Genomic DNA, 25,438 nt, shown 5'->3' with positions numbered 1-25,438 from the left:
ATAAAAAAACCACTGTTTACAAGATAACATTTATTTTGCTCTGGTTGCCAAAATAGATAGCACCACAAAATTGAAGTAGGTCAGTCAGGTATTTCCCATCATAAACTTTAACAACATGACGATGATTTGCTTTCCAAGCACCAAGCACCGTGCAACACATTTGTCTACTTATGTGTAATTAAGCAAAGCACAGAATGGGAAAGTATGGTCAGTATATTTAAAAAGGTACTTCTAGCATGATCCCAGGGTTTAAAATATTTAGGAGGAATACATTTTAATGTTGCAAGGTCATTGAACTACTTGTTTCCCAGCTGGACTGCTTTTACTCTGCTAAAGCAGCTGTTCGTGTGTAAGAGCTATTCATCTAACATGGCCTCACTTCTTAATTTCCAAGGACTACTACTTTTATCAAGACTTTTTTTTAAAAAAAAATTTATTTTAAATAATTGTATTACTATCTTTCATTTAGGACAGTAAATGAGTAAGCCTTTCTTTGACATAGGTGGCATCAGATGCTATTTTCTTTTAACAGAGTCATTTGTAAAATAGCACATGGAGATTACTCAATTTCCAGTTCTGGAAAATAATGCTTTTAGAAAGTGCGCAACAGCCATAACTGAATATGCGTTTTCAATGCAGTACTGTAGAAAATAAAATTAATCAGATTATTTTGGATAGAAAAACAGAGTTGGCACTGAAACAGGCAATACCAGACTATAACTTTCCTTTTTGGTGCCCATAATTTGACAAGAACACTGAAAAATTGGAAAAGATGCAGAAAAAAGCCCCAGAAAGTATCTGGAATCTCAGGAAAAGACTTAATTGAAGAGACTGAAAGAGCTTAATGTGTTTAGTTTATGAAAGCCATAATTGAGGGTCAATTATACACTGACTCCAGTATAATATTATGCCATAGAACACCCCAGGTTGGAAGGGAACTCAGAAAATAATCTCGTCCAACCTGGTCCATTTCCAGAATAGCCAATATTAAAAGTCTGTTTAATAAAGCAAAAGAAGAGACACTGAATGAGGAAGATGCATTTATAATATTGAACAAACTGCCCATCCATTAAAGGGGAAATTGTTGAAATCTAATCCATGTTGTGACATACAGAAAAATTAAAAGATTTTAAGAGTTCCTCTTGCCTTAGGGTGCTGCAATATCAAGAACCAGTAATTTGTACCAGAGGCAGCTAATGAGCGATGAGCAAGCTGCAGCATTGCATTTCCCCTCCTCTTCAATGCTTGCCCTGCTATGAACAGAGAGCTGAGAAGAGCCCAAATCCCACTGAACCAAACTTCCTAACTACTCTCAGTAGTGCCTGCATTCATCTGCTGGTTGTTACAAGATAGGTGAAACTGGGCTCAGCCCATGGAGGGCTGTGATCATGCTTTACTGGCTCCTGACAATTTTGGAAGACATTAATGTGGTTAGCAGTTTTCAGTCAGATGTGTGAGTCATGGGTGATGGACTGCTTGGGTATGATTTTAATTAGCAGCAAGGCTGGATTTAAGAAAAGGGCTGTAGCTGCTAGGCTTAAATCCAGTTAGGTGGTAAACGAGCAAACAAAGAGCTGTGCCACACCTTTAGGTCCTCACATATGGTCTCCACCTGGTCCATTTGGAGGTGTGAGACAAATCTATGTAGTCATCTCACTGCTCCTGGCAAGCTTGATGCTGTTGGCTCAGTGCGCTGAGACATTCAGAAAGGCTATCAGGACAATATTGGCTTTGTTCATTTTACAAACTTGGGCTCTGGGCAGTGTCAGCCACTCTCAATCATGTCTTGGTCTAATGCATTTCTACCTAAAAACTGAAGATGTGGAGTATTTTTTGAACACTGAAATAAGCTTCCCTTTGAGGGGAAGACTGGAGACCAACCAGACCTGAAAGCTAATTCATATGTGTTGTATGAAACACTAGCTTGGGTCTTTCTGGCAGGGTAAGCAGTACTGCTAAGGTTCAAGAAGGAAAACTAGACTATATAACCCCAAATTCCTTTCCTGGTCTAGAGGAAATGATCTGAGGCAAACACAGCTGGAGCAAGAATGGAACACTTTGGGCAGTTCCCAGAAGAAATCCAAAGAATTTGCAAGAACCTATCCAGATAATGGCATTAGACCTTGGTTGAAGTGATGAAGAGGTGTATCTGGCATGTCATGGATTTGGTATGTCAGTGGTGACAAGCAAATGTGTTAATGGACTATTGAAGATGATTTCTCAGTGACATAAAACTAATAAACTCTACCAAATTTTGCTTTCAGGATCTTATGAGCAGGTTGCAGGAATTGATGCCTGGATGTGTAGGCATAGTTCTGTGTTTTGTGCATCACCTTTAGGGGCAATCACCTAGTCTTTATCAGTAGACAAGGCGGTGCTAAAGGGCCTATGTGAGCATGAGAGGTTGGCATTACTCAAAGGAATTTGCATATCATCTTCAGGATCTCAGTTATTTAAGTCGAGTACATATGCATGCTTATGAGCAGATATGTTTCTTCTGCCTTTAGGGAAAGAATGATTAGCAGCACAGCAAAAGTCATTAGAGCTGCACACTGGCAGATACCCAAGAAATGTAGCAGTTCAGAGGAGATTTTGGTTCCCCACCACATCAGAATGGGAAGTGAGCTGAGTGGAGGCACCTTCTTGAAGGAGTTGGGGAGGTGAATTGGTGCAGGAAGGCAACAACACTTTTTTCATTCTTGTCTAATTCCCACATGAAGCGATAGCATCCTAGAGGGGTGTACCATGGAAGACTGATAGAGGCAAAAACATGTGTTTGACACACTCCTAATGAAACAGGCTAAAGAGGTGTGGAGAGAGTTTTGCAGTCTGATTATGTGTTGCAATTTTAAAGAGGTGTGTTATGATGTGGAATATTGTGAAGGCATGAAAACCTTTTCTGATCTGCAAAGCGTAGTATTAGGAAAGTCATGCAGTAGCTCATTTTCATTATTAATTTTTATAACATCATTATTTTATGTCAAAATATGCTATGCAATTTTGATTACTTTGGCACAGTTGGACATTATCTTCAAAATTTACAATATTATTTCAGGTATATTCTTCATGTTAAGTTTTTTATCCCTGTGTCCATAATAACATGGTGCAATACTCAGGAAGGATTATTTGCATGTACATGTAAATATACTCATTCAAAGCTGCTAACACAACCAGATAGCGTGAACTATGCATAGACAGGATTTCTGATTCCTCAGTTCTGCCTTGGTTTCTGCTGCCCAGACATCTGGACAATGGCTTCTGAGGGCATGGCTCCCTGGGGGATGTTGGGGCAGGACCTTGCAGGCAGGGCCCATCCCACCCCAGCCAGGAACAGGGCAGTCAGGGGCACCGAAGCAGCCCCAGCCCTGGGCATCAGGCACCTCCCTGGGGATGGGGATGGACTTAGGCCAGGCTCAGGTGTTGGCCCATGGTTGTGGGGAGTGTGGGTCAGGATCAGCGGGGTCCACAGCCAGGGGCAGACTGGGCAGCACCTCAGCAGGGTCTGTGGCTCTGCTAGGGATCCAGCACCAACATCTTGGCTTCAAGGCAGCTCCCATGGGACAGGGTGGGCCCTGGCTATGGCCGCCCCCTCAACAATGGGTGTCCTCACCTCTTGCATAGCCCTGGGGTTATGAGTGTGAGACGCTCTGGCTATGGGCTGGCCTGGGAGACGTCTGATGGACCCCAAGCCATGTCAGGAGTCACCATGGAGCTATTTCCTGGGCCGTGCAGGTCCCTGGCCCCGGGTGGGTGGGTGATAGATCTAGCCCCAGCGGCCAGTGGGCCTGGGCTGATATTGCTGGGGAGTCATTGCAGGGCCCAGAGCAGTCAGGGGGGCAGGAGAGTCAGGCCATCCCTGAAGAGCTCTGGGGGCATGGGGGGACTTGGGGTTGCCCCAGGAGAATTTACTGCTGGGTGGATGGTTTCAGACCCAGGGCTGAGCCAGGGGTCGCAGAGGCCTTGGGGCTGTGTTGAGAGTGGTTGCTGTGAGAAGCCTCGGGGCACGCCTGAAGCTCTCAGCCGGGGGGAGGATTCCAGGCCTCATGGCGCTCAGCACAGAGCTCAGGGTGACCCGAGCTGTGGCTGTGGGGCAGAGGGGGCTCCTCACGGGGGCGGCAGGGCAGAGCCTCACCGGCCTGGGCCTGTCCCACTGCCCCAACCGGGGAGTGGGGCAGCCCGGGGAGCGGCAGTCCATGGTGGCAGCAACCAGGGTCAGACACAGCCCAGTGATCGCCAGGCAGGTCCGTGGCGATGAGGCAGGTCCAAGGTCAAGCTGGGAAGTCAAGTCGGCAGGTGAGGGACAGGGTCCGGCTCCGGATCAGTGGCCCATGGCCCGGCGGAAGCCGTGCTGCCAGGCAGCGGGCGCTGTAGCTCTAGCAAGGGAAAAGCTCTGGAGCTTCAGCTTAAAAGCAAATCCCACAGGGCAGAGAGGGACGCCTGTCACAGCCTCCCGCAGCACCACGCTGGCTGGGAGCCTCTCCCCATGTCTCCAGCAGGAAGGGGGCTGCCCTCAGCTGCACTGTTTGTAAGCTGGCCACAAGTCCCCGCAGCCAAACCTCCAGGAGGGGAGGATACACTCAAGGCCCATACATGGGTTTTCTCAAGGTTGACTTCACTTGGATGGCAGACTAATGCTTTTTTTCAGTATTGTGATGTTTTTCTTCAGCGTTTATCTATAGCACTTACATCACAATATTTGGTACTACCCTCTTTCCCTGTTTCCCAGCCTCATTCCTTCTTCATCTGTGTTGCAGTAATTTCAAAGCATTGAACTCTTCTCTCTACGGCACCCTGGGGCTTGTTCATGTCTAATATTACTGCTTCCAGTAATGCTATCAGTATACGTAGTAATAGCGGCTGGGTTTGATGAGTTTGTTCTATAAAAACATGATGCCTTTATTGAGCCCATCACTTTATCAGTGTCTGTTCAGAAGTTCTCAGCAAACTACAATGACCTTCAATTTCACCCTGGCTTTCAGCACTGATCAAAGGTATGACTTGTCCTACTATTTCAACTTTGCTGCATTTTAGTGTATTCTGTAGCTTTATGTAGATATAACCATTCTGGCTTCCTGCCACTTATTGCAAGTCTAGGCAGAATGTGCCTACAATAATGGTATAATTAATGATAAAAAATATCTTTAATCCAAATATGTTTGCTAGTGTCCAGTGTCAACAGCATAAACTAAGGAGTCTAATGCTAGATCACTCAGAAGTATCAATTTCAAATCCATCTTTTATCCTTAATGTCCAAAGGAACATGATGAAGAAAACAAGGTTAACCTGTGTATTTTTGTTCTCCCACCAAACACTGATTTGAACCAATTGTTCAAAATCCCACCAATTCTTAGACAAATAATCAAAAAGTGCTCATGTAAATAATGTATATGAATAAGAAGTTTGCCCATTAAGTGACTAGCATAAATGCTTAAAAATGTAATAAAGTATAGCTTATAGCTATATAGATGTGAAATAGATACATATATGTATAAACAGCCACATACCTAGCTTGTATGAAGTTAGTGTAAATCCTGAACTGGATTACCTGCTCTATCCATATATTCTCATAGCAATTCTCCTAGTGATCAGTATATGAATTTTTTCTTTCTGTTCTACACAATATAACAACTATGCTATTAATAATAGGATTATAATATAATATGTGACATTAATATTATAATTATATTATTGTATTGTGACTGCAGCACTCAATAAAAAGCAACACATTTGGAAGGAGCGTAAGACTCTGACAGTATCTTTACTAACTGTGTATGTCATCCAGCTCTTTGTGAGTAACAAGGTGAGCAGCAAACGTCTCAAACCATAACTTCTTCATACCACTATAACCTGATGTTTTCCTTTTGCTATAGAAAAGTGTGAAGTTCTCTTTTCCCTCAGCTTTCCCATTTCCAGTGATTTCATTGCTTCTTGAAATTCATCTCTAGGTGGTGACCCTTCAGCCTTTTCCTGCTACCATGTTTACTCAGTTTCTAGAGTGCATGGATCTGGAAGAGAGAGCAGGATTCAGCACCCTTCCTCCTTTCAACATCATCTCATCACTGCCAGTTCTTAAGAACCCCTCTGAGTTTGTGTTATTTGCCCAGCCATACTGTCATACAGCTTAGCTTTTGACTGTGTTTAGCGATGTATCCAGGCTTTTTGATTTCTTCACCACTTTACACAATGCTTTTACTTCTTTAACTTCTCCAGAAGACTTAGGTCACTTATTCAGTCTCTGTAACTTCTAGTTTCACTGCTCGTCCAACTTCTTCATGGTTGTTTAGACCTCTCATAACTTTCTCCACAGTGCTCAGGATCAATGTGCATTGTCCACCCACTCTGCAGAGGGATATCTTTGGCATTACTAGTTATTTATCTGGCACATTGTCTACCTTAGCTACCTCCTTACTGGCACATTGTCTACCTTAGCTACCTCCTTTGCAGAGCTCTCCTTTTCTTATCCAGGTGCCATCAGGATTGATTTGCACTTAGTTATTTTTTTATCATTTCACCATAACTTTCCTCATAATGAATTCAGTTTAGCTAAGTGCGTATGTCTTCACAAGGGAAATGTATATTGTCAGCAGTCAGATCTGTACCAGCTAACATATCAGCCTTGGGAATTCTTCCAGCTAGTAGATTACAATAATTAACACAGGCTGAAGTAGAAATCTCATACTGGAGGCTGCAACTTACATGTATAAAATTCTTGCCCTGCTGCAAAGGCATCAGCTGTGTTTAAAAACTGGCATTGGACTGATTTTAAAAGAGAACATCAGTAGTAATAAAATATTACATGTTACTGACACAGTGTTCAATTAAACAGAGCCAGCAATACGTCACATGATCAACTAGTATATTTGCGGAGTTTTGGGAAATATGGTTCAGCAAAGACCTGTAGCAATGTTTTGCCTTTTCAAACTCTGTATTTAAACACTCCTTAAGCTCCCAGCTGTTTCCCAACTTTTGTCTGTTCAGTAACAGAAAAAAGAAGTTTTGATATAATGGAAAATGCCATTAACAGGTTAACTTTCAACTTTGCCTTGAACTTCTTAAATGACTGATTAACTTACTTCCTGACAGTTTATAGAAGAAATGAGGGTTGTAAACAGGACTGCTTACTTCTTTCTTATCACTTAAGTATCTGTTTAATTTATTCATCACTCACACACTAACTGCCTAGAAACAATGCAGGGTGAAGTGCTTGTAACCATGAATTCCACAAAGTCATGCACTAGAGGAGAATCGGGATAAAGGCCAAGAAACCACTAAGTCCTCCTTAAGCCCTAAAAGTGTAGTCTACAGTTCAAGTGGTGGCTACAGGCACTTCCCACTAAAGTAAGTGGCTTTCAGTGTCCCAGCAGCATGACACTCATGAGTAAATGTGTACTGGATGGGACCTCTGTATATATACCATCATCTAAGAATGAGAAGGGGAAATGACTTAGGCATTTGTATTGCCGTTTATCTAGAAAGACAAATGTGAAGACCCTTCCTAGCATGATACTGGTTTAAAAGAACAAGATCTTACTGAGGAGGCACTGCTGCAGCAGGACCAGGTAGTCCTGTCCTGCTGAACCTGGGTAGCTCCTCACAGGCTATGTTGATAAGACAGGGTGCTATGCAGAGCAAAAAAAAGAGAGCAGGGAGGGATGGGACAGTGTTTGCATCTAGTCACCTTTGCTTTTGCAGCCCAAATGAGCAGCTCCTCAGTTTTTTCTGGATCAGTGAGAACACTCAGAGAAAGTCCAGAACAAGGCCTGAATTTAGCATCAGATGTAAAACATGGTTTTGAGCTTCTCTGAGCACTCAGCTAACATCACTGTCACTGGGCTGATCTAAAAAAATAAAAGGTACCTAATGACATCTTTTCTCAATCTCCTCTGTGAACTAACACACAGCCTTTGACAAATGAAGGAAAACAAAACAAAACAAAACAAAACAAAACACCAACCAGAAAACCCTTCCATTTTTTATACCAGAGGTAGAACAAAAAAAAAAATATTAGCCCTCAGGAATGTGCTTCAAAGATGGACCCATTTCTGTATTCTTCTCTATACCTTTTCAAATTTTGTGAAAAGGTAAATGAAGGATTACATGAAGTTTGACCCTTGGCATAAGAAAAATATGTTACTGCATTATTTGACAGCAAGGAAAAATTGCTTCCTGTCTGTGTAATATTGTCCTCATCACTAAACCAACCTGCTATATTACAGTGTTCGTCTGTAGCAAAAACAATTTCCATGTCTCTCGAGCAGCTATGTTAATAAAAAGCTTTCTATTTGCCCTTAGTGTGTGGGATGTGAGCCTAATAATTACTCTGAAAAGAAATTCCGTCTTGTAGTGTAATTCTCTGGTCTGTATAATCATAATTCCGGGTCCTACTTCTCAGCACCGGGCCAAAGGCTGTTTGAAGTGGAAGTATCAGGTGATGGTTCAACAGGACAGGCTCAGTAAAACTCCTCTTGCCCTTTATATGGAATCTCAATAATGGTTTAGCATCCTTGATTACCCCTCCTTGAGCTCTGAAAAGTTTGCAGAAAAACTCTGATGCCAAACGGAGAAGCGACACTAGATACACTCAAAGGGAAAAAAAATAGACCACTCTCATTGTCAAGTGATGGTGTATGCTCAGTATCCAGGATGATCTCGTGTCACCAAGTGGCATACGGTAACACCAAAGAGAAAAGACACATGCTCCTTCAGAGAGGAGGCCAAAATGACCAGAGAATGAGGAGAAGCATGAATAAAACTGAAAGCTGGCATCTCAAAAGAGTGAAGACCACACATGTCAGCAAAACCCTGTGCAGGTCCCACACTAGTAATGATGATGATTCAGGATCTGGAAGTAGAATAGCTGTTTCAGTGTGGTGCTGTCTGTGCTTACTACTTTAAATACGACAATTCATTTAATCAGTTATATTCTTTGAGGATTTTTCATGGCATGAGGTTGCAGGAGCTCAGTCAGTGGTGGGACAGATGTTTCTGTGCTGTGTTCATCAGAGCCAACATTAACATAAGAAGCAGTAAATTTTCTACACTGGCCAAAGAAGTCTAAATGGGGACTACACAAGGTTCATTCTGATGACTACTGCAGCTGCATCACTGCTCAGGGACCACTTGCTGTTTCTGTTATTGCTCTAGATTTGCTATTCTACAAATACATCCACAGACGCTGCCTCCAAGATGCTACTGGTTTAGAGCTGCTTGTATGGTGGCTAGTTATGGCTGAATTAATTTTACAGCCTTTTTAAAATTTATTTTTCAAGTGTTGTGTGATCCTTCTAAAATGTTATGGTAATCTGTTAAATAGCGCTGTACAGTTTGGACTCTGAACTTATTTTGCTAGATGCAATGGTTGTAAGTTTCCAATTAACTAAAAATTAAGCATTAACTGGCATACCTTAATTGAAAAAATATGAAAACATTTTAATTCATTTTAACAATTAGAAATTAGTAAGTAAGTACTAGTAATTAGGTCCCGTAAAGTTCTACCTTGACTTTCTTTCTAAACATTTGTAATGCCTAGGGCCTTTCTTAAATCACTCAAGCATGACAATTTCTTTCAGCCACATTAACTTTCTGTAGCAAGTGTTACTGAACTTGTTCAAGTATAATTTGCTTATGTTATGCCTTTTTGCTTACTCACATGACTAAAGTACTTTTCTCTCCACACAGTGGCATTACTAAGTCCCTGAGTTACAGAGAAACATGCTAGGAATACAGATTATAGCTTTCATATTTTGTTTCTGTGGGCTGGGAGCTGCTATTGCTGCTACTGCATCAAATGAGTGGAAAGTCACTAGTCGAGCATCATCTGTTATCACTGCAACATGGGTTTTCCAGGGTCTTTGGATGAACTGTGCCGGCAATGCACTGGGTGCTTTTCACTGCAGACCTCACCTTACTATCTTCAAAGTAGAAGGTAAGTAAGTGTAATTTAACTGGAACATATGGGGAGCTGTGTGTATTGCAAGATGTGAGCCTGAGGAGAAAAAGATTATTTTGGCTTGTGCAAGAGCTTATGATTAAAGCGTTGTGATGCATATAAGTAAAGGATATTGTAGGCAGAATATCAGAAACAGCTTTGTAGGAATGTTATGTATTCCAAGGAAGACAGTAAGCTCTACAGTGTAGTTGGTAATATGCGATAAGTATACCGGACAAAGTTCCAGTAAATACGCTATCAGTAACAAACCACTGTTAGCTGAGTCATGGACTAAACTGTCTTCTAGCTCTAATTTCCATGCAAAAATAAGCGTCCTGCTTGCTGGATGGGGAGAGGAAGAAGGATAGCAAGGTCTGTGGCAGCTATTGGTACTCTTTTAGTATCTAAGGAAATTAGGTAGCAAAGAACCACATCCACAAATACTGTGCAAATATTCATATGCTGGGAATTAAGTGCACGTGTATACACTTGCTGTATCACAGGCTAATATTTTAACTTTAAAGATCAAAGGTGTGCTGTTTCAGAATGTCCATTTTAATGGAAAGCATTGGATTTGGAAGCCATCTATCAGAGGGTAAAAAACAAATGGAGTCTTCTTGCCTTATATCAGGAACAGGTTTTCTCAGAGACAGGGACTAACAGAAAGTTTACTGCACAATGTGTTTTCTGTTTTGCTCCATGTGTAAAGCAGTAAATCAAAAAGTTTGTTTTCTATTTGATGTTAAGTCTTGAGACAGTAGGCAAGATAGTATTTTCAGTGAAACTGTGTGTGAGCACTCACGAGGGCAAGGGCAGAGGGACTGCTCTTTCCTGGATGTGGGCAGCTGTGCTGGAATGAGCAAGATGGAGTCAGGCTAGGGTAGGTAAAAGTGGTTCAAAACAGGGGTATTTTAGGGAACCAGAAAAGAAATCCAGGACAGACAGGGGCCATCTTCCAAAGCTTTTATGAGACTATAAAGAAACACAATTCTAAGATATTAACAGCCAGGGGCTGAACGAGATATAAAATGTACTGTTGCGTGGTTCTTACCATATTACATAAATAGGGTCTTAGACATACACATACCTTGCACAAACGTGGAAACATGGAAACACAAGCATGTTACAGATCCACACTATTTCTTGCCTCTTGTGCCCTTGCCACATCAGACTGTGTGCTGGGAGATGCAGATCATGTCTTATATGTAGAGAGGATTTTGAGATAAAATTCAGCATCTTTTTTGTGCACATTTTATCATGCCCCGCTCCAAACTATCACAAATTGCACAAGGGATGTGAAGACATAGGTATAGCTTTACTTCTTTTAAAGAATGCTCTTCATCAAAAATTACTTAAAAGGCATAGAAACACACATATGCTTTAAAAGGGAATATTATATCTTTGCAAATAACCATTTATGCATTATTTCTGCTGAGATTTAAAGAAAAAAACCAGCAACTGTTTCTCAGACACATGATCAAATTTGTTTAAAGCAATGAAAAGTACTTCAGTAACTAGAAACTGCCATTATTGCTATTATTAGTAGTACAAAAGCTGCTTTCAGAATATATCAGCTGTAATCCATTTGCCACTTTGTTATTATTATTTTGATCACTGTCAGACTGAAACTTGAATAAACAAAATACACATCATTATGTGTGCATCCTTTAACTATATACTTAAGCATCTGAGTAAGATATTGCTTATTTGCTGTTTAGAGTAACATAGACAAGAAAATCACAACAAATCAAATTAGAAAGCTCTTGCTAAAGTAAGAGAGTAGCAAAGCTGCTGTACTGACATTTAGAAGTCTAATTTTAACCTGCAAGTGCATGCACCAGCAAAGGGTAATGTTACACGTAGCATAAACACTACTGGGAAAGAGAGAGGTATTTTGTTTGGAAAACCTGCTAAACATAAACTTCTGGTAATCCAAGGAAAACAAGAGTTCAACCGGGAAAGAGCTTTGCACTCTCACTGTGCCCTACATTGTAAAACAATAAAATACTCAGATTAAAGAAGTGATTAACTCCCATCTTTGTCCTCAGAGCTTCAGTATATCATCATTATTGGCATACTGATGACAGGGTGGGCTGCTATTATATATCTTTTTCTCTGCATGTTTATGATTTTATGGAATCTATTTGCAATTTGTCCTGTAGCCAAAGATAACTCTGTTACACAAGTACCTCACTCCATTCTTACCTATTCATCTTCAAGTTACTCCACAGAAAGTATTACCAGTAAATAGCATAAGTCACGTCTACTCCAAAGGAGATTAATTTGATCATTAAAGTTGTGATTGCACTCTTGGGGGATTTTGCAGGAGATGCTTCTACATAAGCTCTACGAAGTTTTAAGGGTTTTTTCCTATTTAAATTGCAGTAAACAAAAAACCAGACTCCAGAGGTCTTTCTTTGAGCAGGATTGCATTGCAGTCATCGGCAGCATGTAGGTATTTATCAGAATTGACTTTCAGCTAAAGGGCTACTTGTGCTGATAGGAGCACAGCCAAGGCAGTAAGAGCTCAGCTTCTGTGACCCAGTCCACCTACAGATCTTGAGGGATTCATGTTTCTGGAGGTCTGGGTTAGCACAGCCACACTGCAAACAGTAGCCAAGCTAGCTGGGCTGTTGCCAAATGTACATGCACATTCACATGTACAGCCAGTGTAATCTGCTGCAGTGACTGAAACATTCAGACAAAAGATCCTGGAGGAGTATGAATAGTAATAGTGTTGTAGCTATACAGTCATTTAAGGCAATGTTTGTGGGAAGAAGCAATATCTTTTATTAAATCAACTGCTTTGGGAGAAGTATGCAACAAAGTAATTCATCAGATCTGAGCCAAATACAGTAAGCTCAAAGCTAAATATAACCTGGGAATATCGTCTCTTCAGTTAACTTGGTTATGATTATCAGTGCACCAGATATCCTCATGGAAATGATATGATCAAAACCAAGGGACCATTACATGCAGGCATAAACTCACACAGTCAATAAATGCCAGAAATGAAAACTAGAAGAGAGTGGTTAAACAAAACCACTGACCTCTGTCAGTCCTTATCAGTAAGAAAGACCCACAAAGACCCTTCAAAGGGTGAGCCTGGGAACTAAAGCTCCTGACTCCATTGTAGTCAGAGCTGTTGTGGACTCCAGAAAGATACTGGAGGCAGTTTCCACCCACCCTGTCTCCTGCTAACTCCTCAGTACTCCACAGGCAGTGCTTTCCTCCTCTCTTTCTCATTCCTCTCATGTTTATCATCCTGAACTCTTACAAACCCAGAATTATCGAGATTTGACAAAAATTAACTTTTAGTTATCTAGTACTGCTTAGACACTTTATTTAAGTATTTTGCTTTTGGTGATGCTACAGAGACCTGTTTTATTCACATAAAATACAGAAGTTTAACTAGGAAACTGATCTGTGCCCACATCCCTTTCCTATGACACTTCCCTAGTCAGTCAGGGCAGCTACTAAGCTTCTTCAAACAATTAGTTCAGCATTTGGCATGCTTAGCCTACAGCGCTGTGTCATGACTCCTCTGCACGCTATGGTTTTCCATGCCGTGCATTCAGGGAGGTGTACCAGAAAGTAGAAGAAATGTGCTTCCTTGAACCTTTGCTAGTTTGAGCCTCAGATCTTCTGCTGGCATCTCTTAGTCTCGCTAGTGCCTGTTTCGATGGAGCCAGGTGGGGGAAGTAGTGCTATCCTGATGGTAGCCAATACGGAAAGGGCAATGCCCAGGCGTCTGGATCACAGCAGCAGGCAGATTCAGAGCTGCCATTTCATGAAGCTGCTGCTGTGATGCAGCTAAAGGGTGGAAGGAAGATGAAACAATGCGACTACTATTGCAGCACCTCTACCCAGAACAGCCTTGATAGTCAAACACCATTTGAGTTCGTTGGGGTGTGGAGAGCAATTCCAGCCATGACTTGGAGTGACGCTGGCAACTTTCCCAGAGGACTCAACCTAGAGCAGGAAAGGACTGACATGAGAGTTTTCCTCAGTAGACAGGAACTTACTGCCGGGAAAAACACACCTTCCATTTGATTGCTGCCAGCCAACAACAAGCCAGCCAGGTATCTGCGTGGCAGCCAAGGCCAGGCTTCACCTCAGCCTTGGAGGAGGGAACTTAGTGCTAAATCCCCCAGCGGTCAATGCCACTGCTCTGTACACATTGCAAGTGGGGTACATGGGGGGCAGGCGGAGTGAGGGCTGGGGTCAGACACTGCACTCCTGCTCCCCTCTGCGTGACAGATCCCCATTGCCTGTTGCCTGCTGCCCGTTGCCTGCTGCCCACTGCCTGCTCACTCTGTCCACTGCTTGCTCTCTGCCTGCTCCCTGCCCATTACCTGTTGCCCTTTGCCCACTGCCTGCCTGCTCGCTGTCCACTGCTTTCCCCCTGCCCGCGCCCTGCCTGTTGCCTGCTGGCTGCTGGCTGCCTTCTCCTTGCCCGCTCCCTGCCAGCTCCTTGCCCGCTCCCTGCCCGCTCCTTGCCCGCTCCCTGCCCGCTCCCTGCCCGCTCCCTGCCCGCTCCTTGCTCGCTCCCTGCCCGCTCCCTGCCCGCTCCCTGCCCGCTCCTTGCCCGCTCCCTGCCCGCTCCTTGCCCGCTCCCTGCCCTCTCCCTGCCCTCTCCTTGCCCGCTCCCTGCCCGCTCCCTGCCCGCTCCCTGCCCGCTCCTTGCCCGCTCCCTGCCCTCCCCCTGCCCTCTCCTTGCCCGCTCCCTGCCCGCTCCCTGCCCGCTCCCTGCCCGCTCCCTGCCCGCTCCTTGCTCGCTCCCTGCCCGCTCCCTGCCCGCTCCCTGCCCGTTCCTTGCCCGCTCCCTGCCCGCTCCTTGCCCGCTCCCTGCCCTCTCCCTGCCCTCTCCCTGCCCGCTCCCTGCCCTCTCCTTGCCCGCTCCCTGCCCGCTCCCTGCCCGCTCCCTGCCCGCTCCCTGCCCGCTCCTTGCCCGCTCCCTGCCCGCTCCCTGCCCGCTCCCTGCCCGCGGAGGCGCGGCGCTGCTCTCTCCATGGTGCTGCAGGCGCGGCCCCGGGGAGGTGCCGGCCACGCCCGGGGGCAGCGGCCGCCCCGCCCGGGTCGGGGCAAGAATCTCCCTCTGGTCCTGGCCAGGCAGCGCTCCTGCCCCGCGGCTTCCCCGGGGTGCACGGCCGCAGGAGAGGAGCGGTTTACCTGCAACCAGAGCCATGGCAAAGCAGCAGTAGAGTGGCACTTTGGGGAGGTCGGAAGGGGAGAGGGCTGGGCCGTCAGGCAGGGGTCAGTGGCTGCGGCCATCAGCAGGAAGGAAGAAATCCATCGGGGAGGTTTTCCTCAGACCGATGGCCAGCCACAGAGGACTCTGCTGAGGGTTGGTCCGGGTAGTCAAAGGGACAGAGTCACGGGAGTGTGCTATTGAGGTTAGAGGATAACTGTGTCTAAGAACCTCCCCAAAATCCCTTCTACAAGCAAATCCTTCTAGAAAAAGTGGTAACTGAAGGGAGGCTGATTTGTGTTCAACAGCCTGAGCCACCCCTCCATTAATTTTTTTTTTGCCCTGTGAATACTTTATCCATTTGCTGATTTAGAAAACAAAGTCAAAACAGCACTGGCAAAATGGCATCAATATAAAAAGAAATATACACTAGGATCAATAGTGCAAATTTGTGAATGGTGACCATGAGACGTGGCCAGAATTCCTCTCAGAGTTTTACGGTTTAATTCCAAAGTACTCTTCATTTCTCGGCAGGGCAGCAGGGTCACTGTTTGACTGAAATGCTGATTCCAGCACAGGCACTTTTGTGTATGCAGATAAATAAGGTGTTAAATCTTGATAACGAAAGGTTCTCCACTCTCACAGTCTGCCTCTCCACTGTAGCAAGACTCTTACCAAGCTCATGGCCTCTGTTCTGCCATTAGATGACTAGGTCTGCCCTCTGCTCAAACAAGATAGTCTGAAATGCATGTTTGATCCCTAGAGGAAGCTGGTAATGCACTAGAGGTCATGAGACATCATGATAATATACAGTAAATGTTTTTGAAATCTGTTATATTATAGCCCACTCTCTCCCTCCCGCCACTCCCAAAAGTGAAAGAAGAAAGTAAATTAAACAAGTCAGACTAGGTTGGAGTTAGTCTGAGACATAATGGGTCTTATTAGGGTGGTTTCAAGTAAGGGAAGGAATTGGTTCATATGCAGCAGAGCCATTCAAGAAGCAGAGCACCATGTTTGCTAGGTCTGGCAGAACAGATATGAACTGAAGGAAGGGGCTAACTCCCAAGTATCCAAGAGATTTTCCCCCAGGGAGCTCCAGCCGCAGCTCTGCACTAGATCCAGAGCAAAATCCAGAGCTTCTGTGGGGTGGCAAGTTGCAGGGGAAGCATCCAGAGCCCAGGAATCCCCCAAGAGACAGAACAACTCTGTGAAACCTGGATTTTGGATCTCAGAGCTGAAACATGTTAGAGATTTTGAAGTGGTTCACAAGAACTCCTGCTGCCAAATTTTGTCTTCTCTTTGAGCTCTTTGTTTCCAAGATTTTAATCTATAAGCTTTGAAAATTCATGAATTTAAACCACAGTGAATCACTATTTACTGCTATTTACTATGAAGCCTGTCTGGCTCTGGCCAATTACTTGAACCAGAATAGTCCAGAGCTATGGGGCAGACTGGAGAGAGGTGTGCCTACTGGGGGGTCTGCAGCCAGGAAGATGCACAAAGGGAGTTCAAGAACTGCAGGACTAGACTGCATGGGACCAACTGGAAAACACTGAAGGTGGGGGCTTTCAGAGATAGCTGCCAGTTTTGGAGGAGAAGCTGATGGAAGGTTACAAAGGACAGACTCTGACATTGCTTTAAAATCTGCAGGATTCCAGGAAAGTGTATGGCATTGCAGACCAGCCTTCCTTTTTAGCTCTTACTTACACCTGGCAATTTGGCATCATCTCTGCGATCCTCTGTTGTGCTACAAGCCTTCTGTCTTCCTACTTTTGTACAAGGGTAGCGGTTGCGGTGCTGAGATTTTCACTTTTGTCAAGACCTGGACAAGAGTAATGCTGCTTGTGCCTCTCTTCAGTCATTCTTACAGATTTTTACCTGGTGGACAGTCCCCCAAAGGTGGTCTTCTTTTGCAGAAAATCAGTGAGGAAATCTGGAAGGTGCAAAGTGCTGCTATTTGCTAACATGGTTCCCATGCAGCTGGTGCAAGGATGGGAGCGCAAAGCTTGTTATTTGGGCATTAATAACAAAGCTCTTTCATCTTCTAATACTCACACCAGGATAGATTGTTATCTTTGCTTTGCTTTTAGCTTTCTTTGATTACTCCTGCATAGCAGCAGAGAGTGTACTGCAAAATGAATAGGACTCAGCAGTAATTGGTATGCAGCCAATGTCTTAAAATACCTCTGTTCAAACAGGTTTTGTACCCTGGTCTGCCTTGTGAGCGGTGAGGTTGGAGGGGGAGGGGAGCTTCCCTGTATCGTGTGCTGTGGAGCCTAAGGCCAATGTACCTCTTCTAATCTTTTCAGCAGCCGTGCTACAACCAGAGCTTCATTGAAAGTTACAGAGATACAATCCATCTCATTTTTACAAGTCCCTGCAGCAGGAAGGGAGAGAGACCTGGCAAAAACAGCCATGGTAGGCGGATGGGTGAGAGGAGACTGAAGTACAAATCATTATAGCTGATGATTTTGGAATTCACGCTGCTGAGATTTAAGATTTGAAGTCGTTACCCTTCTAACACATATTACATCTTCAGGGAGTGGTGCAAGGAGGAGGACAGAGGCTGAGCAGCAACTAGCTTGGAAATGGGTATGGGGGAATGAGTGTAGCCAATGGTCACAAGATGAGAAACTGTAGAGAAAAAAAATGTGCATAGAAGTCTCTGCTGTGAATACCATATGGAGTTGGCTGGGCAACTGTGAGTTAAGAGCCAATTTGGTAAAGAAAACAAATCACTAAACAGACAATAGGGGTATTAAATCCCTCAATGCAAGCATTATTCTTTGTTGCATATACTTACACATAGTTTTGCAATGTCAAGCAAGATGCCAGATGAGTGCAGCCATTTTAATAGAGCTGTGCACATGGGATTCCTCTCCATACCCCACATTCTTCAAGTCCTACAGTGTCTCGTTATCCTTATAAGCCTTCCCTGGAGTGAGCGTGGTGGGTCTCTTTGGCAGTTTAGATGCTGATCAATGTATCCTCTGAGGTGTTTCACTGATTCAAATGAAATCACATGCTTGGAGCAGAGGTGTCACCAGGGATGTTACTGAGGGCTTCAGATTCACGCTTTTTCAGGGCACTTATTCCTTGACTATATCCTGGTGCCAGTACTGTGAGGCACCTCTGTCTGTGCCCAGCAGATGCCTGCCATCCACTCAGTCTTCTCTTACACACTGGACATTGAAGCCCAGGGCTCCTGCATGGCTCTCCTCTCCAGGCATGCATTTCCTAACACAGGAGAAAGCACATCAGCTCAGATGGCTGTGCAGGGTGCAAGGGCACTTTCTTTTCCCACTCCATGACTCTCAGTCCATGGCCTCATTTGCCCAGCACAGCCATGCAACTGCTCATGGACCTGCTGATCAAATGATCTTAGCACGGGGGTGAGCCATGGTTCAGGAGGTGAGGCAGAAGCCTGGAAGTCGGGCAGCTGAGAAGGGTCCCAAGCTGAATATATGAGACAGACAGGCCTGGCAGTGGGATACCTGGCAAGGAAAGGGCCACTTCCGATGACATTTCACTACTGAAGTGAAGAAGCAGCACCTCCCTTTTGATTGTATTCAGGATTTAATAATGGTTTTGTGTCGTTAAAATCTTCCTGGATTTTATTACTTTTCTTTTTTTAAAGTGCACTTATATTTAAAACAAAATTCAAGTTACAAAGCCAAGCATTCAACCCTTCATTAGTTTCACTGTTAATAGTAAACCAGCAAAGTCTTTCTCTTCCAAGGGATGCTTTCTGTCAGAGAGAAATGAACAGAAAGGCATAAAACCAGGGTCAAAGGAAACAGAACAAGAGATGTTAAAGAGTCATTTGATGAGTTGGCACAGATAACCAACAACACTGAGCAGACATCTACCAGAATCTGTTAGTGTAGATGCTATGAACTGGCCTTTAGCTAGCTGAGGTCACTCAAGGGTGGTGGCCAAATAGAATGGACCTGTAGAACAAGATGGCCTCATATCTACTTCATGCCAGGTGCAGGACTAACAGGGAATGAGCAAATGTGCTGGCCTGGAGAGAAAGCTGGAAAGCCAGCTTCTTGTTCTGCCCCTACAGTGACATTTTATGAGATGCTGGGAGACTGTTACCTGCCCAAATATTAAAAAACCTAGAACTTAAACATTTACGGTCTTAATTCAGCAAAGCATATATTGAAATTCAGGCACATGCAAAGTCTCCTGAGAACATTTTATTCATCTCTCACCTTAAATACCTTGTACTGGTCACCCAGACATTTGCCATTTAAATGTCTAAAAAAGGATCTGAAAGAGTTAAAAATGCAGAGGCATTGAAGACTTCTAAAGACCATGCCCAACAGTCTATTGGTGTGTTCATTTTACAGTCATGTTTCTTTTTTATTGTGTTAACTTTCCTAAAGAAAACATATGTTAGTCTGGATGTAATTAACCAAGCTCTAGTAAAACATGTCCTCAGGATTAACCTGTTCAAAGATAGAATTTTTAAATACCACATCCTAGGCTAAGATTTATGTTGTACTATTGAACAGTTTTCCATAAATCAAGACTTCCATGTAATAGATTTTAATACTTTAAACCATCAACTGGATATGTCACTAATCTTATTTTATAAGATTATTTTAGTTTAGACTCTAAAATTTCCCTTATAGGCCCTCATTTTCCCAGAAGTTAATTACACAGATTCTACTAATATTTGAAAGAGCACGATCACATAACCTGACAGTCAAAAAGAGATGTGAAATTGAATACCTGAAGATTCTCATGAATTTGCTTTCATAATAGTATATACTGGTTTCTACCAGGTCCTGTCTACCCATTTTCATAGTTGCCATTATTTTTGTATCCAGCTGAGATGTGAGGCTACTCTTCTGCAGATACGTTAGACACAATGATGTGTCTTGTGCTCATATTCGGGGCAACGCACACTGATTCATATTTCCAAAGGAAATGAGAGCTCAGAAGTTCTAAATTTCCTTTGCAAATGAAAAGCTGCCAAAATCTTCTGTTATTTGGAGACTGCCTTTTCCTTCTTCACAAATGAATATCTAAACAATAACACAGAATGTCACATAAAAGCCTTTCTATTGATATTTCATCTTGTAAGCAGCAAAAGCAAAACCAAACCCCAGCCACTAAGAAACAGTGAAAGTGACTCCCTAACCATATTCAGTACAGTGTTTAATTGGGCAACCAGGAGAACAGGACTCTCCAGAGGTATAAACAGCTCCTCCACTGCAAGCCCACCATGAGCCCAAGCTGCTACCCCAGGCTGGCATCCCATCCCAAGCAAGCATCACACCACATACCGGGCCCTGTGTCAGCCACCTTTGGTTAATAACAAAAGTAGTTATCTCACAAAGTGGGGAAAAGAGGTAATTTAATTAACTAAATAATCATTAATGGCATCTGGTTTTTCCATAGCATATTTTTAATGGAAACATTCCACCTTGCAAAACAGATGATACAATTATATTCCAGCAAAACCAATTTACTTTAATTTACATCACCTTTCAACATCTTCATGCCACAAGTAGTTTTGCTCTACTCAGTGGCTATTACAAACTCTCCAGTATCACGTTTATGTAATGTTGTCCCTAGAATCTCAGTTCTTCACAATAATTCAGTATTTTCAAGTGCCAGTGACTCCTGTGACTCTGTGTGCAGCAAGGCTTAGGTACCCTTTGAGCAGACCTATTTGCCTGGCTTGGTGCAGTGCTGGCACCCAACAGGGTTTTCGTCCCTCATGAGTGCATCCCCATTCAGATCGAAGCTCCCTGCAAAGATGACCTTTCAGTGCAAAAGCCAAACCTTCTTCAGCTTTCTTGATGAGCTGGGTGTCATCTTGCTAGGCTACAAAATCTTCACATTGGTGCCCAGAGGTGGAATTTGTTGAAATGGTGATGTGACCTGACCAAAAAGCCCCACCAGCTGAGAGGTCATGAAGTATCCTAGTCAGAGCCCTGGACCTGGACTTTTAAAACAAGGGCACCCACCGCAGCCAGAGACAGGATATGAGTGGAAGGCAGAAAATTTGTTTTCATCCCTGCCAGGGATTTGAGCCAATTCCTGCTGAGTCAGAAAGACTCGTTGCCATCCCAGACCGCTGATGGCAGCCAAGGCTTCTCGCCCTGCAATCCCAGAAGCTGAGCAAGCACTGCAGACTGGCATTGCTCACAGTGGTCTGCTAAGAAGGTCACTGCCTATGGCACTGTGAAAATGGCATGGCCATCCTGCACATCCCCTGTCAATCCCACAGCCTTCATTTTATTTGCTTTTCTCCCTCAGCCTTTTCTCCCAAGGTCATCTCCAGCTGAGACCACCGCAGAGCTCCTCTTGTGTTTCTGTCCAACAGAGTCTTGACAGCACAGGCTGCAGAGGGACCATAATGTTACCGCTGCCTCTGTGTAGGTGTTTGAGATGGGTACATCCTTCCAGGAGGCACAGGGAGCTCAGCTGAGGTAGAAGGTGGGATAGCCAAAGGCAAAGAAATAATCTACAGCTGGAAATGTCTGTCCCTGAGGGAGCAGGAGGCTTTATGCCATAGAGCCATCTTCCCCTAAAGCAAATGAGATGCCGCTGGTCGGAGATGGTGAGGTTCAGTGCAGGGTTATAGCAGGGATCGAAGGGGCTGTGCTTTTCCATCTCTGTGCATCTTGGCCACTTTCCAGACTGTAGTACAAGGCTCACTCTCAGAGGGTCAATGGCCAGTTGTGTCTCTGGCTAGAACATCCTGCATTGCCGCAGCCATACTTTGGCCTGGGCTTCACTGGGGTGCAGACACACCAAACCCAAGGCTCAGCTAACTTCCTTCCGAGCAATGAAGCTCCCCTGCCCTGACTGATGGTGGTGGTCCCTCTCGAGGGTCATGCTTGGCATGGCTGGGGGGACAGGGAGAGAGGTAGGAGGAGAGGTGGGCAGCTGAAGCCAGCATCTCTCCCTGCAGGCAGCAGGTACTGTCTGTGGGCAAACTTCTGCTCAGACATGTGGTGTAGGGGTGCAGTGGGCTACAAGGTGTATGGCTGCACAGGGTGACAAGTCCTTCCCTCCCCTCAGCATGCATGGAGCAGAGTGTTGTGTGTATTAATAGGAACAAGCATAAACATTTCCAGCCAAGGTACTTAACACAGGTCTGTTTGCCAAGTGGTTTCACTACCTTCTTTGGTTAAGCTTAAGAGAAATGTTGTTGCTCAAAGGAGAAAACAAGTGGAGGTGTTTTCCCCCCTCACCCTTCCTGTCTGCAAATCCAGGCATCTCTAGTCTGCAGTTCCTTATAAACAAAAGAAGGAGCTTTTGTGGAGCCTGTTGATAAGAGATACTCCACACCACCCCATATCCCACAGATTTTTATTATTATTTTTATGTTTGCAATAATATGCAAATGTTTGAGTGCTTCCTAAGGTCATTGCTATCTGTGCTGCAGTGTGGCAATTGCTCCAGTTACTGCAGAGACCTAAGGGCAAGCCCAGGGCAGAGTAAGGTTGTCTGGGCCAGCTGATAGGATTTGCACACAATCAGCAAGATCTAAGTGTGCAAGACCTCACCCAGTGAAAGGAGAGTCAGGGAGACAGGAGTGGCTTTCTGGGAACAGTTTTCAAGGAGGCAAAACATTTGCAGTCAAGGAAAGCAAGTATAGTGTCAGCTGGGGCACTGGCCAGGGAGAGAGCTCTTGACAAAACACATAGGCCACAGACACCCAAAATACATCAGACAGCTAGATGGAAGCAGACTATTAGGAAAGCAGAAAGTGAGCTTGTGAGGTGCAAGGCTCTGCCTTGACCTGGTGGTGACCAGGCCACCACTTTTAGTACAAGAGGGACTGAGCCCAAGTTTTCCACAATCTCAGGCAAAGGCTAACCACTCAACTGAGAGAAATTAGACCATTTCTAAAAATGTCCAGCATTTTAATCAAAAGAATGAGTGGGAGGTCTTATTTAAGGAACCAGAGTGCTTTCAACAACCTGTTCCTTACAGTTTTACCACCATAAATAATTTCAAAAATTTATGTCTAGCAACAGAGTTCCATGTTGTGCTTGCTTGTTCACATAGCCTTGCAGCAAGATGGTTATAGTTCATAATACTGAAGGGAAAGCCTTACTGAACAAGGGAGAGAAACTAAAAAACAATGAAATTTATTTTAGGTGTGCAAGGCTCCTGAGTAGTTCTCTAAAAGAAGAAGGAATGATGAGGAAAAGTCTGTTTCCAAACAAGACTAATTTCTATAACTCGTGAGTCATGCAAAGTGATTTTTAGAGCCAGAGATTTTTTCACTGGCGTTGCTCACTTTTCTCAGTAAGCAAAATAAATAACATTACTTCAGGGTCTGAAGTTCACTGGGTTACATCTGCTTTCACTCAATTCTACCAACAGCATATTTTCTAAATGGATTTATTTATATTTTTTCCTTTTCTCCCAACATCTCTGCAGTCTTACTGTCTCCTTCAAGCCACTAGCAGAGACAGGATCATAAATTAGTTCAGTGCTATGCCTGACCTGGTACTGTTGCTCAAGTAATGTTTAGTTTTTATAATCTATCCCCTCCTTTGCCTCAAAAAATCTACCTCTCCTTTCTAAATAACTTACCAGAAACTCAATAGAAAAAAATTCCCACAAGCTTTTGGGTCTGTGTAGATGGACCAGTAAGGATCAATCCAATATCCAGGATCCTCTCAGTTGGCATCAGACAGCACATGATTGTACCGTGTTGAAAAAAAAAACCAAAACAAAAAAAACACCAAAAAACCCCCAACAAACAAGTCTTCATAAAAATATCTTGTCTGTAAGCTGTGAGATGGCTTCTGCTTGGCCCAAGCAAAGCCTCTGCTGCAGTACTGTGTTCAGTTTGGGTACTACACTTGAAGCAAGATGCAGAGCCCTTGGAAAGAGCACACAGATAAGAGCAACGAGAATCCCTCAAGTTTACAAAACATGATTTATGAGGAAAGACTGGAAGAGTTAAGACTGTTTAGTCTAAAGAAGAGTAAACTAACTGTAGGCACGAAAATAACCTTCAAATGCGTAAAAAGTGTCTGCAAGCAGGAAGAGCATAATCAGTTCCAGTGGCAATACCACAGGAAATGATGAGTCTGGATTACCACAAAGACTATTAACAGTTTTAGCATTCTACTCTAAAAGCAACCGTCCTTTTTTGTCTGTCTGTGGACAGACTACCTCTAACCCTTAGCTTAAGTTTGTTACTCTGTGGTTGTTTAACTACGTGGCTACCTGAATCAGCTCAGCCTTATACACCATGGTCAGTTCTAGCTGCCAGAAGTGAAATGTGCCCTCTGAAGTCCTCATCTCTTTTCTCTTGGACTTCCCCTTGCAGTCTGCTTAAGTGGAAAGATGTAATTCAGAAAATATAATTTATAAAGTATCTAAGGTCCACTTGTTAGTAGCCCTTGGTCTACAAAGGTCTTTTAGCAGACTTTTGGTCTGCAGAGGTTGGTTGGTATTAAATCCTCTTGTGCTTTTTTTATATGTTTCCTACTTTTTGTCTGAATTTGGAGTGGGATTTTTGCTCTGTGCCTGCAGAGCACGTAGTTCTGTGTAACACGTTTGATCCCCATGATTTGGCCTAGATACTGCTGAGAAGTCTACATCCCTGAGCAAAGACAGGGCACTCACATTCATCCTATTTCACTTCTCTGTGCTATTTTCACTGCCAAACAATATTCCTCTAATGTATCTGAAACAGCCCAAGACAGAGGAGGTGGGGGGACAATATAGGCCAAAATGCTTGAAGTACTCAAGCTATACATTTTCTTCCTTTTATTAAATATAAACATCATTAGACTGGAATCTGAACAAAACCCATTCAGTTAATGGGCAGCTCAGGAAAGAGTCAAGAGAGGCTGGCAGGGAGAGGCAATGCTTTGAATAAGCTTCATGTCCTCTGTAGCAGCTGAGATCTGCCATGAGATTGTAATCATGTGTATAGAACAAAGTCACACATTACTAACCTCGAATGGTGTGGGTCCCATAGTGCTCCTTTCTTCTTAGCTAGAAGATGTTGTCCTGCTTCATCAGGTACCTGAATCTGGGTACAGATGAGGTAAAATTGCTGTGCTGGATCTCAAGGGTAAGTTTAGGATGTATCCCAGTCCACTTTAGTCATCTGTGGTGTGAAATGCTGGGTGTGAGCTAGTAACCCTGTGATCACCTTATAGTAAACAGGAAAAGGGGATCCTGTCCCCTTCTAGGACAGGATCCATCTTATTTCTGGGAGACACCTAGACCAGGCCAGAGGAGCAGTCTGGACATGCCAACTGACAGTAAAGCAGATGGACGATTAGTGAAGGTATGGACATACCAGGCAGGATTCAACTGAA

The 25,438-nt window shown here is 43.9% G+C and overlaps 1 protein-coding gene across 1 annotated transcript in view; it reads left to right on the top strand.

The window, feature by feature from the left end:
* The first annotated feature begins 9,855 nt into the window (after positions 1–9,855).
* The window catches only part of CLDN10 (claudin 10), a 60,161-nt gene continuing 44,578 nt past the window's right edge, over positions 9,856–25,438 (top strand). Inside the window, exon 1 of the mRNA XM_074930901.1 lies at positions 9,856–9,925. Coding sequence (XP_074787002.1) covers positions 9,856–9,925 — 70 coding nt within the window. The remainder of the gene's footprint in view (positions 9,926–25,438) is intronic.

The sequence above is a fragment of the Athene noctua genome, chromosome 1 (genome assembly GCF_965140245.1).
Source record: "Athene noctua chromosome 1, bAthNoc1.hap1.1, whole genome shotgun sequence".
NCBI lineage: Eukaryota > Metazoa > Chordata > Aves > Strigiformes > Strigidae > Athene > Athene noctua.
This window is presented reverse-complemented; position numbering and strand designations above follow the sequence as displayed.